Here is a 15203-nt window from a genome sequence, read left to right on the forward strand (position 1 = left end):
GAGCGTCCTTTGGCTGCGTTGGGTGGAGGGCGTGTTTGGGGGAGCAGTGGGGAAGAAGGTTAAATAAATATTATTCCTGGTGTGTTTGGTCGTGGAACCGGGTCTAATCAGGAAGCCCGCTTGCATAAATCTAAATGCCAGTCTCTCACAAAACCTCCCGGACCCTCCTCCCCTGGACCCCCAGACTTCACACCCCACATTCTGCTTGCTAGGGCTGGAGCCATACCCACGGGTCGTTAGAAGCTCTAGGAGCCCACCCCTGACTGCTTAGAAATGCTTCTCACCTGGTACCTTTTTTTCTCCTGCAGGTGGTAAACCCGAAAAAGAAAATGAAGAAAAAGAAATACGTGAATTCCGGCACCGTGAGTAGCCACGCCCCTCTCTGCAGCCAGGTGTAAACATCCTGAGGCCTGAGCTAGGTCCCCCGCCAGGAGTCGTGTGTGTGTGCCTGTGTGGGCTCGTGTGCGGTGTGGGAACCAGACCTGGAGAGTTGGGGGTGGAGACGGGTGGGGCGGATGGAGCAACAGCCCCGGGGGGTGGGGGGTGGCCAGTGTAGACAGTAGACGGGAGACGGGCCACACCACAGGCGCTGTGATACAGAATGAGAAATCCCAGAGAGAAACTCCCGTGGGGACTTCCTGCAGAAAGGGAGAGGAAGAGGAATAGTGTGCATTGGGCCCTTAACTCTGGGGAACTCCCCCCTGAGGTGCTTTTCACAGGTTGTTTCCTTGAGAGGCAGACATTATCATCCCCTCGTCATAAAAGAGGAAAACCAAGGCTGCCAGCAGGGAAGTGACTCACCCAAGGTCACAGAGCCAGAGAGGCACAACCAAGGTTACAGAGCTAGAGATGGCAGTCAGCACTACAGTTAAACTGAGAGCTGGCAGCGGGCGATGCCCCTGTTTGCCGCGATGATCCTAGGATTACACGAGCCCCGTGGCTTCTGGGGGGCTGATCTTCAGGACATTCATGCATTTATACAGCAAACCTTTCCTGAGTGCTACCATGTTCTAGGCACGAGGGATAAGCTGGGAACAAGACAGACCCAAATCTCTGCCTTCCTGGTACTTATATTTTAGTGGGGGAGACAGAAAACAAATATATGTGCATACACGTACCTGTATTTGTCAGGTGGTTATGTTTGCTGTGGGAAAAAAAGTATAAGAAGGTAAAGGGTTAGGGAATGCCAGAGACAAAACTACTATTTTATATTAAGTAGGCAAGGAAAAGCTCTTCTCCGAGAAGGTGATGTTTGAGCAGAGATTCGAAGAAGGTAAGGGAGCAAGTATTGAGGATATTGGGGGAAGAGAATTCTAGCTGTAGGGATCAACATGTGCAAAGGCCCTGAGGTGGAGCCCACAGTGCATTTCTCGAACAAGCCAGCATCTTTGCCCTGCAAATATATTCAGCGTTGTACCCTTCCTGTCCCTCCCTACTGTAGAGGTCCGTAGCCCCGTCAGCTAATGCAGCCACACTTAGTCGTTAGATTTAAGCAAACTGCAACTCCAGACCTAGAAGAGGTCCTAGTCAGGGAGCTCTGGGATTCCTCTGAGGAACCTTATTTTCTCCATCTGTAAAATGGGGCTAATAAATCATCCCTACCCTGCTTACTGCACTGGCTGGCTGTGACAGAGAGCTCGAGAGGCCTTCCAGTAAACTGCGAAGTACTCTGCTCATTCAAAGGAGACGAATTGTAACAGCTTCCCAGTCAGGCTTGGAGTAATATTTGCTTCCTCCAAAGCCGCGGTGTCTCTCAGTGGGAATGTTGTCAGCATTTTGGACAGGATCATTCTTCATGTCCCGGGACTTTCCTGTGCATTGCGGGGTGCTTAGCACCCCCGGCCTGAGCCCTGGCTACCATGGTGCCGCAGTCACTGGCAGACCCCCGAAACTTTCCCACCCGTTCCCCTGCCCCTAGGGGAGGCAGCAGCTTGCCCAGCTGAGAAAGCTCGGATGTACAGCTTAAAAAAAAAGTTGGAAACCACTGAGCTCCTTCAGTATTCTTAGAGATAAGGAAACAGGCCCAGAGAGGGGACATGATTTGATGATTTGTCTCGGGTCAGTCTTCACCATAAGAAATCAGTCAGGGCCCAGGATGCTTTTTTTTTTTTTTTTAGATTTATTTATTTGAGAGAGAGAGCTCTCTCACGTGAGCGGGATGGGCAGAGGGAGAGGGAGAGGGAGAGAGAGACTCTCAGACAGACTCCTCGCAGAGCGTGGAGCCCGACACGGGGCTTGATCTCATGACCCAGAGATCATGACCTGAGCTGAAATCAAGAGTCGGACACTTAACCGACTGCACCACCCAGGATGTTTATTAAAATGCATATACCCAGTCCAGCTCCCTGGGGTTCCATTTTAGGAGGCCCAGGCTGGGGCCCAGGCAGCTGTGTTTAGTGCTTCTCATACCTTACTTACTATGTGCAGAATCTTCTGGGGATCTTGTTAAAATGCCAAGAATCCGCATGTCTGCATTTCTAACCAGCATCGGGGTGATGCTGCTGCTGCTGGTCCAGGGGCCACACTTTGAGCAGCAAGGCCCTGGCTGAATCCATATGGTCAGGCAAGTTAGGGAAGTACTTCATCCCAAGGCCTTGGGGGGGTGGTAGGTGGGGAGTGGGGTTCCAACCCCAACTGCAGGTTAGACTCATGTGAGGAGCTAAAAAAAGATCCAAGGCCAGAGGCCTACCCCCAAAACTGATGTAACTGGTTTGGGGTCCTCACCCAGGCTGCAAGAGGTTTTCAGAGCTCCCCAGGGAGTCTGGCGGTCATCGGTCAGGGTAGAGGCCACTGCCCTAGTCCACTCCTAGTGAAAGGACGCTTTGTCCATCCAGGCGCCTAACACCCTAACCGCAGCAGGTAGGGTCTCCAGGGCCCAGCACCGCACCCACAGACCCTCCTGTTATTTGGGCTGACGTCAAGCAGAGGCCCTCCCTGGCCTACCCAGAGAGTTGGTAAAGCTAGCAGAACCTGCACCAGTAGGGGGTTCCCCAAATTCTAGGGTAGAGTTCTCTGACACAGGTAGAAGTTCCCCTGCCCCAACCTTGCCTCATTTAATTGGTTTTGGCAGCCGGGCTTTCACTTACTTGTCTCCGCGATCCTAAATCATTATTGTAATGAGCCGCCAGGTAGCTGCCTGTCTAGGCAGAGTCAATGCCAAAGCCGTCACGGGGCAGAGGTCAAAAGGCGTCTGCTCTGGAGAGGGGGCCGCAGGTCAGTTACCTCCCGGGCAGGAACAGGCTGCTGATGGGGGTCTTGGGTCTGAGAAGGTAGAGATCAAGAGACATCCGAGGGGTGAGTTGGGACAGCGAGGTTGAAGATCTAAGCGCAGACCAAAGGGGCATGTTTTAGGATGGATCGTTAGCGGGACAGGGAGCTTGTCAGCATGGCGTGTTGGTAGGCCTGTGTCGGGAAGACCCCCTCGCCTTCCACACTCCATGCTCGTATCCACTTAGGGGAAACTTGTGCTCTGGGTTTGAGCCCCGGTGCTCCAGGAACAGCGACTGGGCCCTGCCAGGATGCAGGTGGGGATCAAGGTCAAAAAGGCAGGCTCTGGAGTCAGACCCGAGTTCGCTTCTCACTCGGCCAGGTCCCGGCAGTGTCCTTGGGCACATTGCATCACCTCTTTGAACCTCAGTTTCCTTGACTAGAAAATGGGATAATAGCTGTGCTTCATAGGGTTGTGGGTACCGTATGCAGTGGAGTAGGCAAACCTGGCGGGTGCTGCGTTCTCCCTCGCTTTCAGCAAACCGTCTCCCCGCAGCCCTGAGCTCTGTACTGACCAAGCTCCCTCTTGTTTTCAAGGTCACGCTGCTTTCCTTTGCTGTGGAGTCCGAGTGCACATTTCTTGACTACATCAAAGGAGGGTGAGAAGAGATCCAGCCCGGTTTCTTTGGCTTCAGGGAGAGGGAAGGGGCCCCACATATGGGCATGAGCAGCTCTGGCCTCTTTGAGGCCCTGGACATAGCCTGTGAGCCCTGAGCAAACTCCTGTTTCTGGCCTCGGACAACTCACCCAGAGCCCTGCATGCCCCTGGACCCTGAGTGGCTACAGAGGGTCCTCCTGAGCCATGGAGGCCAGCCTGGGTCCTGTCAGGTCCCCTTGCAGGGATGGGACCCCGAGGTGGCACGGACTCCGTGACAAAGAGAACCAAGGGCCTAGGGAGACGGAAGGAGCTCTGGACTAGGAATGAGAGGCCCAGGCTCTAGGCGCTTCTTAGCCATGAATTTGCTGGATTACTTTGGGCAGGTCACTTTCCCTCCCTGAGCATCAGTTTCCTTCTCTCTACACACAGAGGTTGGAGTGAATTCTAATGGCCCTTCCTTCTCTGAGCTGCTGATGCCTGGTCTGTCGGGGGTGGGGACAGTGATTAACCTGCCCAATGGCATCAGGGACCTCTAAGGGGCAGGAGGCACTGGGGGATGAGCCATCAGATGGTCCCACAGCCAACAGGTGGTCAAATATGAGCTTAAGGAGCAGAAAGAACCGGAGGGGTTGGCATCCAGGCAAGGCAGGCAGGAGAACCTGTGGGCTCCAGCCAACAGCTCATGGAAAGAGAACCTGACTCCGAGGTGAGGTTAGTATGCCCCCTCCCAGAACAGGGGCCAGGTCAGGGTGTGGGGAGCCGAGAGCCCACAGATGCAGGCAGGTGAGTGACTACACCTGTCTGGAAAGAAGACAGGCAGGGCAGGTGCCAAAGGCTCATCCCAGCCAAGTGGGCATTTGGCTGCCAGCTTCTCCAGGGCAGAGGGAAAAGTCAGGCCCTGGGAAGCCACACGTACTCTCCCATGACACCACGCCCTGCTGCCTTGAAACTGGTTTCAAGGTTGCAAGCTCTCCTACCCGCTGAGCACACACCTCCCTGCAGTCGCCCGGAGGCCCCCGCTGCCTCTACCTGCCCCTCCTCTGAGCCCACTCCAGACCCTGCCCCTGCTCCCTTCCCCCATCAAAACTGCCCTGTTCCCTAGCTCATGAAGCACCCCGCACTTACATTCTAGAGCACCTGCTAATTTTCAAACAATCCGCATCCTATTTATCCTTCCTCTTGGCACAGCGCCCCTCATTTACAGAACATAGTGGGCAGGGCGAGGATGATGATCTCCATTTTACAGAACTTGCTGGTGGCCGCACGCCCAGCCCGTGGCCGGCCTCCTCCGGGCCCCGCGTGCGGCATTTCTTCCGTAGTACTGAGTAATCCGGGCCCTGCCTGCCTCACAGCTCCCAGGTGGGGTGTGAGGCAGGCAGGCTGAGCCGGGTGGAAGGGCTGGGTGCTGTGATGTCTCACGGAGAAGGAGCCCTCAGAGGCCGGCCTTCTGCGCAGAGCCGGCGCCGCAAGCACCGGGCAGGGTAGCACGCTGGTGCCGACCGTGGCCTCCCCCCGCCCCCCACACCTGCTTGTCCTCGCCAGAGACCTGAGTGAGGGAGCCGGCTCCAGGGAGTGAGAGCTCGCTCAGGCCTGCGTGTCCAGACAGGCAGCTGATGGAGGCATTTGTCTCGGGATCCTCTCCTCCCTGGCTTCCCTCCCCTGCCCACCTGGCCCCGGAGAGTGCGGACGGCCACCTCGGCTCTGGCCCCAGGTCAGAGATGGGGCTGGGTGCTCAGCAGCCCGCGTTCTGCCCTGCTCTGCCCTGAGGCAGGAGGGGCGAGCCTGCCGGGAGTAGCTGTCCCACAAAAGAACCTGCTTTCCAGCCCCTTCCTACCCCAAGTCATTTCAGAACCCAGAGCAGGGGGAAACCAGTTATGGAGTAAGGCTTGCCTCTTCCTTCACCCTGATTCGGAAGAGCCCGGCCAGTGGTGTCCCTCAGTTGTGGTCCCATAGGCCAGAACCACCCTCCCCATGGTGGCCCTGGGAGCAGAGCTCTTTCCCTATGGAGAAGACATGATCTCTCTATTCCCCAGTGAGAGATGACAACAAACAGCGGTTGAATAGGGTAGGTCAACCGCTGTAACAAATAATCCTGTGACCTCAAGGCTTAATACGAACAAAGGCTTATTTTTCATCCATGGGGTGGCAGGGATGGGTGGGGAGAAGCTCCACACAGTCAGTTAGGGACCCAGGCTCTTGCCATCTTGTTTCTCTGTCTCCCTCAGAGGTTGGAGTCCGCTGGATGCTCTGCCCCCAGGCAGCAGACAAAGGGAAAGAGCGTGGGCCGGACCGTCTCTGGCCAGCAGACCCTGCCTTGGGTCTCCTGCTCACCATGTCCTTCACCCTTCCTAGGGGCAATGGTTCCATGAGTAGCAGCTCATCTGTGGTCAGGTGGAGAGAGGGCTGTGGCTGATCTTACATCATGCCAACTCAGAACCACCAGAACAGAGTGTCCCCACAGTGTGATCCCAGAACCCCCTCCTCAGAATCCATCTCTGGATGAGGGCAGGGAATGTCTGTTGAAGAAGCAGATTCTGGGGCCCCATCTTAGACCGACTGAACTGGCATCCTTGGGAGTGGGGCCCTGGGATCTTCTTTTTAAACAAGCTCCCCCTAGTGACTCTCTGGTCACTGCAGAATGGGGACCACAAGACTAGACTTTATCGGGGGCTCCTGTCTTGTCAGCTTTGGTCTGTCATTATCTAGCACAGAACTAGAGCAGCAAACCCTCAGAAAGCTTCAACCCTGGATCTGAATCCTCAAAACCAAACTTTTCATTATGGAAAAATTCTAAATACATGCAGAAGTAGAGAGAAGGTATAACGAACTCTCAAGCACCCTTCACCCAGATTTAACAGTTAACCAACTCCTGACCAGTCTTGTTCCATGCATGCTCTCTTTCATCCAATTGTTTTGAAGCAAATCACAGACATCATATTTTATCCCCCTAATACTTCAGGATATAGCTCTAAAATAGAAGGACTTTCTGTTTGTAAAATATAACCACAATACTGTAATTACACCTAAACATTGAATAGTTCCTTGATACCAAATATCTAGTCAGTGTTCTAATATCCCCAGTTGTCTTATAAAGTTGTTTAATTGGCTTATTTGAATCAGGAATCCAGGCAAGATCCATATATTGCGACTGGTCGATTTGTCCCTTAATTCTCTTTTCATCTGTTGATTCCTCCAAAGCTCGTGAGGGCTTGCGAAAACACAGTCCTGCTCCCCACCAAGGGATTCTGATGCACGAGATCTGTGGGGGGCCTGGACTTCTCACAGGTTCCCCCGGACTGGCTTTTGCTGGCTGCATCCCCCAGCTCTCATTGAACATGTTCCTCTGTCCCCTGTATTTCCTATAAACAACTGGGAGATAGCTCAGAAAGCTCAGTTGGATTCAGGTTCAAGTATTTGGCAAGACAGTATCATGGGTGATGTTTTGTTCTTCCTCAGAAATGCACAATATGTCTTTGGCTCTCTTCTTTGTCAAATAAGCCTTAACCCTGCCTCTGACACTGAATTTGAGCAAGAAACACAGTGAGACCCTACTCCACTGGACTCAGGTGGGCCCAGGGGCAGGGTTTGGGGAGGAAATAAGTAATTGTCACCATGTGTCCACACAGAACATAGTCCCTTCAGAGAGCTTTCACACTGCCTACCTCTTATGCTCACAACAATCCTTTGTGGGGAGGCCGTGGCTGGCATGACTATCCCCGTTTTCCAGAACTGGAAGAAGATGAGTGACTTTACCAAGGCCACGTGTCTGGCAAGCTGTGGCGCTGGGGTGGAGGCCAGATTTTTCCCTGTCCAGGTAACTCCCCTGGTGCTCTTCCTTTTCCAGGACCCAGATCAACTTCACAGTGGCCATCGATTTCACAGCCTCCAATGGTGAGTGGGGGGATGGGCAGAGGAGCTGAAGTGGGGCTGGGGGCTGGAAAAGGGAGGGCTTTTCAAAACTGTGGTAGTTGGCTCTAGCTGGGAACCAGCTCGCCCATATTCTCCAGCCTCATCTTCACTGAAAAGGAGGTACTTAGGCTTGAGAGCCAAAGGGATAACCAAGATGGTGAAGGTATCCCCAGACTGGACCGTGGTCACTAACAAATCTGGGCTCTGGGCCCATGGAGAGAGCTGGAGAAAAGATGTTTCCTTACAGGATCAAATCTCACATCCTCTGCTCAGCCCAACCCCCAGGCTGGAGGGGAGCTCTTTGGTCCTCATTGAGGGCAGGAACCCCAGTTCCCAGCCTTGCCGGGGCTTCCCCAGCTCCGTTCCCATCACTGACCTTCTCCAGGGTGGGCTGCCTGAGTCACCACGAGCGACCAGTGCCCAATTTTACACTGTTAGAAAAGTCACCATCTCCCTTGGAGTCTAGACCCCCGTTAGCGGTGCTCTGTGCTCTCTCCCATGCCTGTCAGAGCAGCCCCGGTTTGGGACTCCTCCGGTGGGCCCCAGCGTCCTAGAGTGGTAAGATTCAGAGCTGGGAGGGGAGTTGTAAGAAGCCCACCTGCTCCATCCTCACAACAATCCCATGAGGTGGGACTGTTACCCCCACTCCACACACGAGAAACTGAGGCTGAGAGGTAAGGAGCTATGGAAGAGCGTACAGCTGGTAGGTAGAGACAGGATCTTATCGTTGGCAGTCTGTGACGTAATGCCCTTGATGATTCAATAAGTAAAATGTGGGCAATTGCCAGTTGTGACGAGGGCTACGGCGGCGGGGGGGGGGGGGGCACTTAAGCCAGCAAGAGGGATAGGGAGTATTGGGGGAGGCTGTGATTTTCAGGAGGCCGCTCAGGGAAGACCACACCGGGAAGGGGACACTTGAGTAGAGGGAACAAGCCATGTGTACCTCTGCGGTAAAGTGTCCCAGAGCGGAGGGATATGCCACTGCGGAGGCCCTGAGGTGGGGATGGCAAGGGGGCCAGGCCTGAGTGAGTGAGGGGAGGGGATGGCAAGAGGCAAGGAGGGAGGTCACTGGAAGCCAGACCCTGTGGGGCCTGTACCCCCCCCCCCCCGCATAAGGACTGTGTGTCTCGTTCCGGGCAAAATGGGACCCTTTGGAGCAGAGAAGGGGCATGGCCTTAGCTGCCTGAGCTTTCACAGGCTCCTCTGGCCAGACTCCAGGCGCAAGGGCGGAAGCCGACTGATGGTCTGGGTTGCTGCTTTCCTGCAGACAAGGGGAGGGGGCTGTCACAGAGGAGGGGAGAAGGAGGTGAGCTGCTGCATGTATTTTGAAGGTTTAGCAACCAGGATTTACTGAAGGATTGAAGGTGTGGCAAGAGAGAAAGAAAGGAATCGAGGATAAAGAAAATTAGGGGTGCCCTCGGGTACCCCCTTCTGCATTCTGAGCCTGCGGTGCTTGGAGTGTGGAGACCAGCAAATGTTCCCGTGTCCCGTGTCGCAGGGAACCCGTCGCAGTCCACGTCCCTGCACTACATGAGCCCCTACCAGCTGAACGCCTATGCGCTGGCGCTGACTGCCGTCGGGGAGATCATCCAGCACTACGACAGTGACAAGATGTTTCCCGCCCTAGGCTTCGGGGCCAAGCTGCCCCCTGATGGAAGGGTGTCCCACGAGTTCCCGCTGGTAGGAGGTCCTGGGAGTGCGGGCTGAGGGCTGACCAGGCTCGGGGCGTGGTGACAAGCCCAGGGTCGGGGGCATTTCCCATCCTCCCCGCCCCGGGACAGATGGTGCTGCCTTTGAGGGCGGGGTGGGTAGGCTGCCTGCTGTGCTTATGGGGGGGAGCTTATATCAGGGCCTCCAGAAGCCCACTCCCCGCCTTGCTCACCAGCACCTCCCCTCCATGTCTGATGCCACCCACAGTGGGCTCTGGCCTCCTTTTCCTGACAAGACCCAGGAGAGGTGGAGTGGAGACATGGTTGAACTACCGCTCCACCCCAAGGCCCCAGAAATAAGGGTAAAGGGGTGTGCGCTGGGACTAGGCAACTGCAGGTCACCCCAGGAGCAACCTGAGTTGGTGCTGAGACGGGGGCCCTGCGGAAATGCCACCTCCTCTCCCTCCCTCCCACAAGCTGGGGACGCTCCGTCGTGCCAGGCACGATGCTGGGCACCGGACACAGGAGGACAGATCAACCGCTAGTCCTTCCAGAGCTGCTCCGACCCGGCAGTCATTTGAGGCTGTGGTGGTTTGCTCAAGGTTCCCTGAGGGAAGCAGCCAGGCCTTTCCGGGGGCCTGTCCGAGCAGGTCCAGAGCGTGGGGCAAGGAGCGGGTTTGGGCCCTGCTCACCCAGAGCATGAGCTGCCCCGGGGACTCCCTCCCCTGCCCCTACCCCAGACCAGAGAAGAGTCGAGGAGATCCCAGGCCCGCTGGCCTTCCCCACACTGGCTGCCCCCCCCCCCGCCCCCGCAGAGCCCCCAGCTGCCCTCCCTCCGCCTCCTCCCTCCTTACTGGGCTCAGCCTCCCTATCCCCGGTGCCCCCAGAATGGCAACCAGGAGAACCCCTCCTGCTGCGGCATCGACGGCATCCTGGAAGCCTACCACCACAGCCTGCGCACCGTGCAGCTCTACGGCCCCACCAACTTCGCCCCTGTGGTCACCCATGTGGCCAGGTGAGTGCCGGGGCCGCTACACGCGCATCCCAGTGGCTCACACAGCGTTCCCGTCCACGCCTGTCCTCTCGGGAAAGTGGCGGGCGGGGGGGGGGCGTCTCTTCCATTGACTCGCCTTTCAGGGAGCCCTGACCCTAAAGAGATACCCCTCCCCAAAGTGTTGTGGGGCGGGGAGGGGTGCAGAGCAGGCCAGACAGACTGCAGCCCCCGCCCCCTCCCCCAGGACTGCGGCCGCAGTGCAGGACGGCTCCCAGTACTCGGTGCTGCTCATCATCACGGACGGGGTCATCTCGGACATGGCGCAGACCAAGGAGGCTATCGTCAATGTGAGCTGGGGGTGGGGGGCATGCCTTCCCACTTCTTTAGGGAAGCCCTTGGGACGAGCCTTCCTGGACAGTGGGGTTTAGGGGGTGTAGGGGTCCCACTGATGAGCTCTGTACCCACCCTGGGTGGTCTACTCCCTCCTGACGCTTATGGCCCCCTCATTAACCCATCTCTAGGACCGCTGCCCCAGACCCCAGCCCAGCCTGGCCAGGGCGAAGTAGGAGCCCAGAGTCGGGGAGGCCCAGGAACTTGGCTCCCCCTACTGGATGGTCTCCCTGTATAACGGGCTCCAGCCCCAGCTCGCACTTCTGGATGCCCACATAAAATGTGTCCCACTTGATGGAGGCCCAGGGACAGAGAGGGGATGGGGGTGTCTCAGAGAAGCATACCTGTGACCCATTTCCCCCTCCTGACCCTCTCTTCCTCTCTGGGGCCCCATGGCTGTTTCCCTTGGTCCGTGCCCCTCCCCCTCTCCCCTTTCCTGTGTCTCTCTGTGTGTCTCCATCCTTCTGTCTTCCATTTCTTCTCTTTCTTCTTTTGACCCACCCCTTTCTGTCCCTACCCCTGATCTCCCAGGCTGCCAAACTCCCCATGTCCATCATCATCATCGGCGTGGGCCAGGCGGAGTTCGACGGTAAGTCCCCATCCCCCAGATGTTTCCCCAGAGGCGTCAGGCCCTTGGGAATGACCCTTCCCCAAAGAGTGAGAGCTCATGGGTGGGTGTGACCATCTGGGTGAGCAGGTGGGGTGTAAGGGTGTATTTGTTTGCACAGGGAAGGGTGTGTCAGGGTGTGCACCCATACCCATATCCCAAGGCTGTGGGGAGGAGGCCCGTCCCTCCTCCCTCCTCCAACCCTGGTTGCCTGCGGAGGGCGGGGGAGCTGGAGCACTGGGCTAGAAGTCAGAGACTCCCCATGTTGGGCTCCTCCTGTCTCCTGGCCTCAGTCTCCTCATCTCTAACGTGGGGGTCTGGTCTGATGGTCTCTGTCCTGGATTGGCCTGGGATTAGAGGACAAGTCCACTGTCCTGCCAGGCCCAGGTGCCCACCATTAATTCAGCCCACCCCCAATGCCTCTCCTCACACAGCCATGGTGGAGCTGGATGGTGATGACGTGCGGATCTCCTCACGGGGGAAGCTGGCAGAGCGGGACATTGTCCAGGTGAAGCCCAAATCCTGCCTGCCCCAAGGAAAATGCCAGAGCCCCTCTAGCCAGGCTGACCTCATACCCGCTTTTAGAGACTTCTCTGGAAAGGGGCCTTGGAGGGAGCCCCAGAGTGGCCTGGCCACCAAAGAAGGGAACAGGAATCAGTCCTTGGGTAACACTTCTCCCCCCGGTTGAACCCCTCCCTACCATGTGTGAGACTCTCCCCACCCAATGTTGTTGCCCTGACCAGAATGCTCTGCCAAGATCTCCCTGAGCCGCCACGCCTCCATGGTCTCCTGCAGAGCACTTATGCCCCAATACTTGCACTTTCCAGTGTCTTCTGCAGGGCTGCCTTCCCAGAGAGACGGCAAACCCCCTGGAGGTGGAGTAGGTGTCTTTATTGCCGTAACCCTCTCCAGGAACGGGCATTGCCTGGTTCATTGGATCTGTGTCTTAACATCTCATGTAGGATGGCACATGTAGTGAGCTGACAGGTCTTGGTCCTCAGGGCGTCCCTGCCCAGTCAAGTCTCAGAATGCACCTTAGTAAGCACTCCTGTCTCTGAACCTCCTGCAGTGTTCAGGAGTTTGGAAATGAAGACTGGCATCCCCCAGAACCCCTGGGTTAAAACAATGGCAGTGGGGGAGGGGTCATTCCAAGGTTGGAGACCAAAGTTAGGAGGCTAGACCCCAGAGCAGGGGCAGTCTGGGAGGGGGGACCCATGTATGGAAAGGCCTGGAGGCAGGAGTGAGCTGAGGCACTCAAGGGGTTGGGAGGGTCACCCCCTGGGAGGAAGCCAGAGGGGCCCGACTTTAGGTTTTGGCCCAGAGACGGAGGAGGAGAAGCAGAGCAAAGGAGACAGAGAGGTTGGGGGAGATGGGAAGGCCGGTTTCCCAGAAGCCAGGGGGTTCATCCAGCATTTTCCTAGCGCTGGCTGAGTCCCTGTGCTTGGTGCCAAGACTTCAGAGCTTAAGGGCTCCTGTTCAGGGGTGCATCCTGGCATGGGATAGGTGATCCGTAAGTATCTGTTGAGCCAATGAGAGAACAGCCCCTCAGTATTCACCAGCAGGCGGAGGGGCTGAGTGGAGAGGGCAGAGGCTGGGGAGGCGTGGGACAGGGTCCCGGGGCTGGAGACTGGGGGAAGCTGGGGTCCAGCCAGAGACCCGGCCTGACCGTACCTTTCCTCTGGCCAGTTTGTGCCCTTCAGGGACTACGTGGACCGCACAGGCAACCATGTGCTGAGCATGGCACGCCTGGCCCGCGATGTGCTAGCCGAGATCCCTGACCAGCTGGTGTCCTACATGAAGGCACAGGGCATCCGCCCGCGCCCCCCGCCTGCGGCCCCAGAGCCCTCACCCCCACGGTCCCCAGCCCGCACCCCCCCTGCCTCCCCCCTGCACACACACATCTGAGCACTCTTCCTGAAGGCCCCTGGCCTGTGGCGGGCGGCTCCCTGGGTGGGGCAGTGGAAGCACAGCTGGGGTCCCCAGCCCCCCTTAAAATACGCCATGCCTAGCCTTTGTGTGTGCCTTTTGTGTGTGCCTGGGAGGCCAGCGGGGGACGGGGCCTCTGAAGACTCCTCTCTCATTTCCTGGCCTCAGGGCCCAAACCCGGGGAATTGGAGGGTATGGGTGGTGGAGATGAGGTTCCGGGCCCCTGCCCTTTTCATGTCCCCCTGACACCTGGTTCTAGCCCAGCCAGGAAGGGGTTAATGATCAGGAGGATTGGGGTCCCCCTCAGCCCACCTGGGCAATCCCATGTGCTCCTCTGTGGCCCTGAAGCCTGAGCTGGGCCTCTCTCCTCCAGGGCCCTAGGCCCTCCCCTCCTCCTGTGCAGTCCACTCCTACACCTGGACCCTGGCCCTCCTGCCCCCCATATCTCCCCCATCCCTATTTCCAGTGAACCCTGTGAGGCTGATGGGTCTGCAGGGATGCCCGAACATGGGGCCCCTCCCAGGACACTTGCATGCCACGGGTGCCCAGTGGACCCATGAAGGGGAGGCTGTGTGGGGAGGCCATAGGCCACATGATGGGCTAGGAATGGGGGCTTTTCAGGCACAGAGTCCTTTCTGGTGCCTCTCAGGCCCAGAATGACACTGGTTTTAGATACACAGATCCACAGGCCTCTCCCTGGTGTGGGCCCACAGGCACCTTACAGTTGACTCCTGGCTCCAGGCATCCCCTTCTCCTGCGGCCCAGGGCCCTTGGAGCCCGGTCCTCTGCTGCCCCCCTGGAGGCCTTGGAAGGAATAGTCCAGCCCCAGCACTCCCACACTGCCCCTCTCTCCCACAGGGATAGGAGATAGCAGGCCTGAGTTCAAGCCCTGCATACAGCCCCTGCCTGTGGGAACCCAAGGAAGGCCCTTCTGCCTTCTGGGACTCAGAAGTAGGGCAAGAGGGTTGACCAGATGGTCCCAGGTTTACCTTCAGCTCTGGTGTCCTGAGAGTCCATTCATGCCATGCCCAGCTTCCCCCATCCCACTCCTCAGCAGTGTGACCCCTTACTCCAGGCCGTCTTGGCCCTTAAGGTCACCCTGTTCCATCCTGTCACCTCAAGTCCACCCTAGTCCTTCAGCCTTGGGCTCTGGTGTCTGAGCCCGAGCCCCTGCCTCTGCTGTGGGGAAGGTGAGAAGGGTGATCTCACCCCCGGGCCCACCGAGCTGCCCAGCCTTTACCCACATGGGGAGCAAGTCGTGCATGTCAGCCCCTCCCGCAGCATGGGGCTCCTCAGCCCACTCCACATCCCATGCCTGGGTGGACACCAGGCCCCCTCCCTGTCCGCTGCCCCACACCACTTCCCTTCCTGTCATGCATGATGGTGGTGTTTCTACGCTGTCTGGTCCTGTGCCCGTCTCTGAGGCAGTCTCTGTGTGGAATTTGCCTTAAACTGAAGTAAACTTGGTTCTTTTAGTAAAGTTCCTTGTTTTCCTTTCTCCTGTGGAAAATAGCAAATGTGTTGCTGTTTGACAGGGTCCAGGTTCTCGTCACTCTCTCTCTCTCCCATTCTTTTGTTCGATAAGGATTTCCTGAGCAACTACAATGTACCAGGGCCTGTGCTGGTGACTCGGGATGCAGCAGTGAACAAAACGCAGGCCCTGTCTCCACACAGAGCTTACAACAGACACACAAATAAGACAGGGGAAAACCCAGTAAGCACATAAACAAATAGGGATAACCTAATTTCAGGTGGTGGTAAGGGTTACAAAGACAAATAACAGAGAAGAAGGGGCTGGAGAGGGACAGGGTGGGGTATTTTAGATGAGGTGGTCACGGAGGGCCTCTTTCAGGAGGCGAAGGT

The 15203-nt window shown here is 57.1% G+C and overlaps 1 protein-coding gene across 2 annotated transcripts in view; it reads left to right on the forward strand.

The window, feature by feature from the left end:
- The window catches only part of CPNE5 (copine 5), an 88654-nt gene extending 73839 nt beyond the window's left edge, over window positions 1-14815 (forward strand). For both annotated transcript variants that reach the window (XM_032409919.1, XM_032409920.1), the window contains 9 exons: window positions 309-362; window positions 3805-3866; window positions 7710-7756; window positions 9273-9454; window positions 10311-10438; window positions 10662-10764; window positions 11339-11396; window positions 11849-11922; window positions 13101-14815. In XM_032409919.1, coding sequence (XP_032265810.1) covers window positions 309-362; window positions 3805-3866; window positions 7710-7756; window positions 9273-9454; window positions 10311-10438; window positions 10662-10764; window positions 11339-11396; window positions 11849-11922; window positions 13101-13319 — 927 coding nt within the window. In that variant the 3' untranslated portion in view covers window positions 13320-14815. The remainder of the gene's footprint in view (window positions 1-308; window positions 363-3804; window positions 3867-7709; window positions 7757-9272; window positions 9455-10310; window positions 10439-10661; window positions 10765-11338; window positions 11397-11848; window positions 11923-13100) is intronic.
- The last annotated feature ends 388 nt before the right edge of the window (window positions 14816-15203 follow it).

The sequence above is a fragment of the Phoca vitulina genome, unplaced genomic scaffold (assembly GCF_004348235.1).
Source record: "Phoca vitulina isolate PV1807 unplaced genomic scaffold, GSC_HSeal_1.0 scaffold11, whole genome shotgun sequence".
Lineage (NCBI taxonomy): Eukaryota > Metazoa > Chordata > Mammalia > Carnivora > Phocidae > Phoca > Phoca vitulina.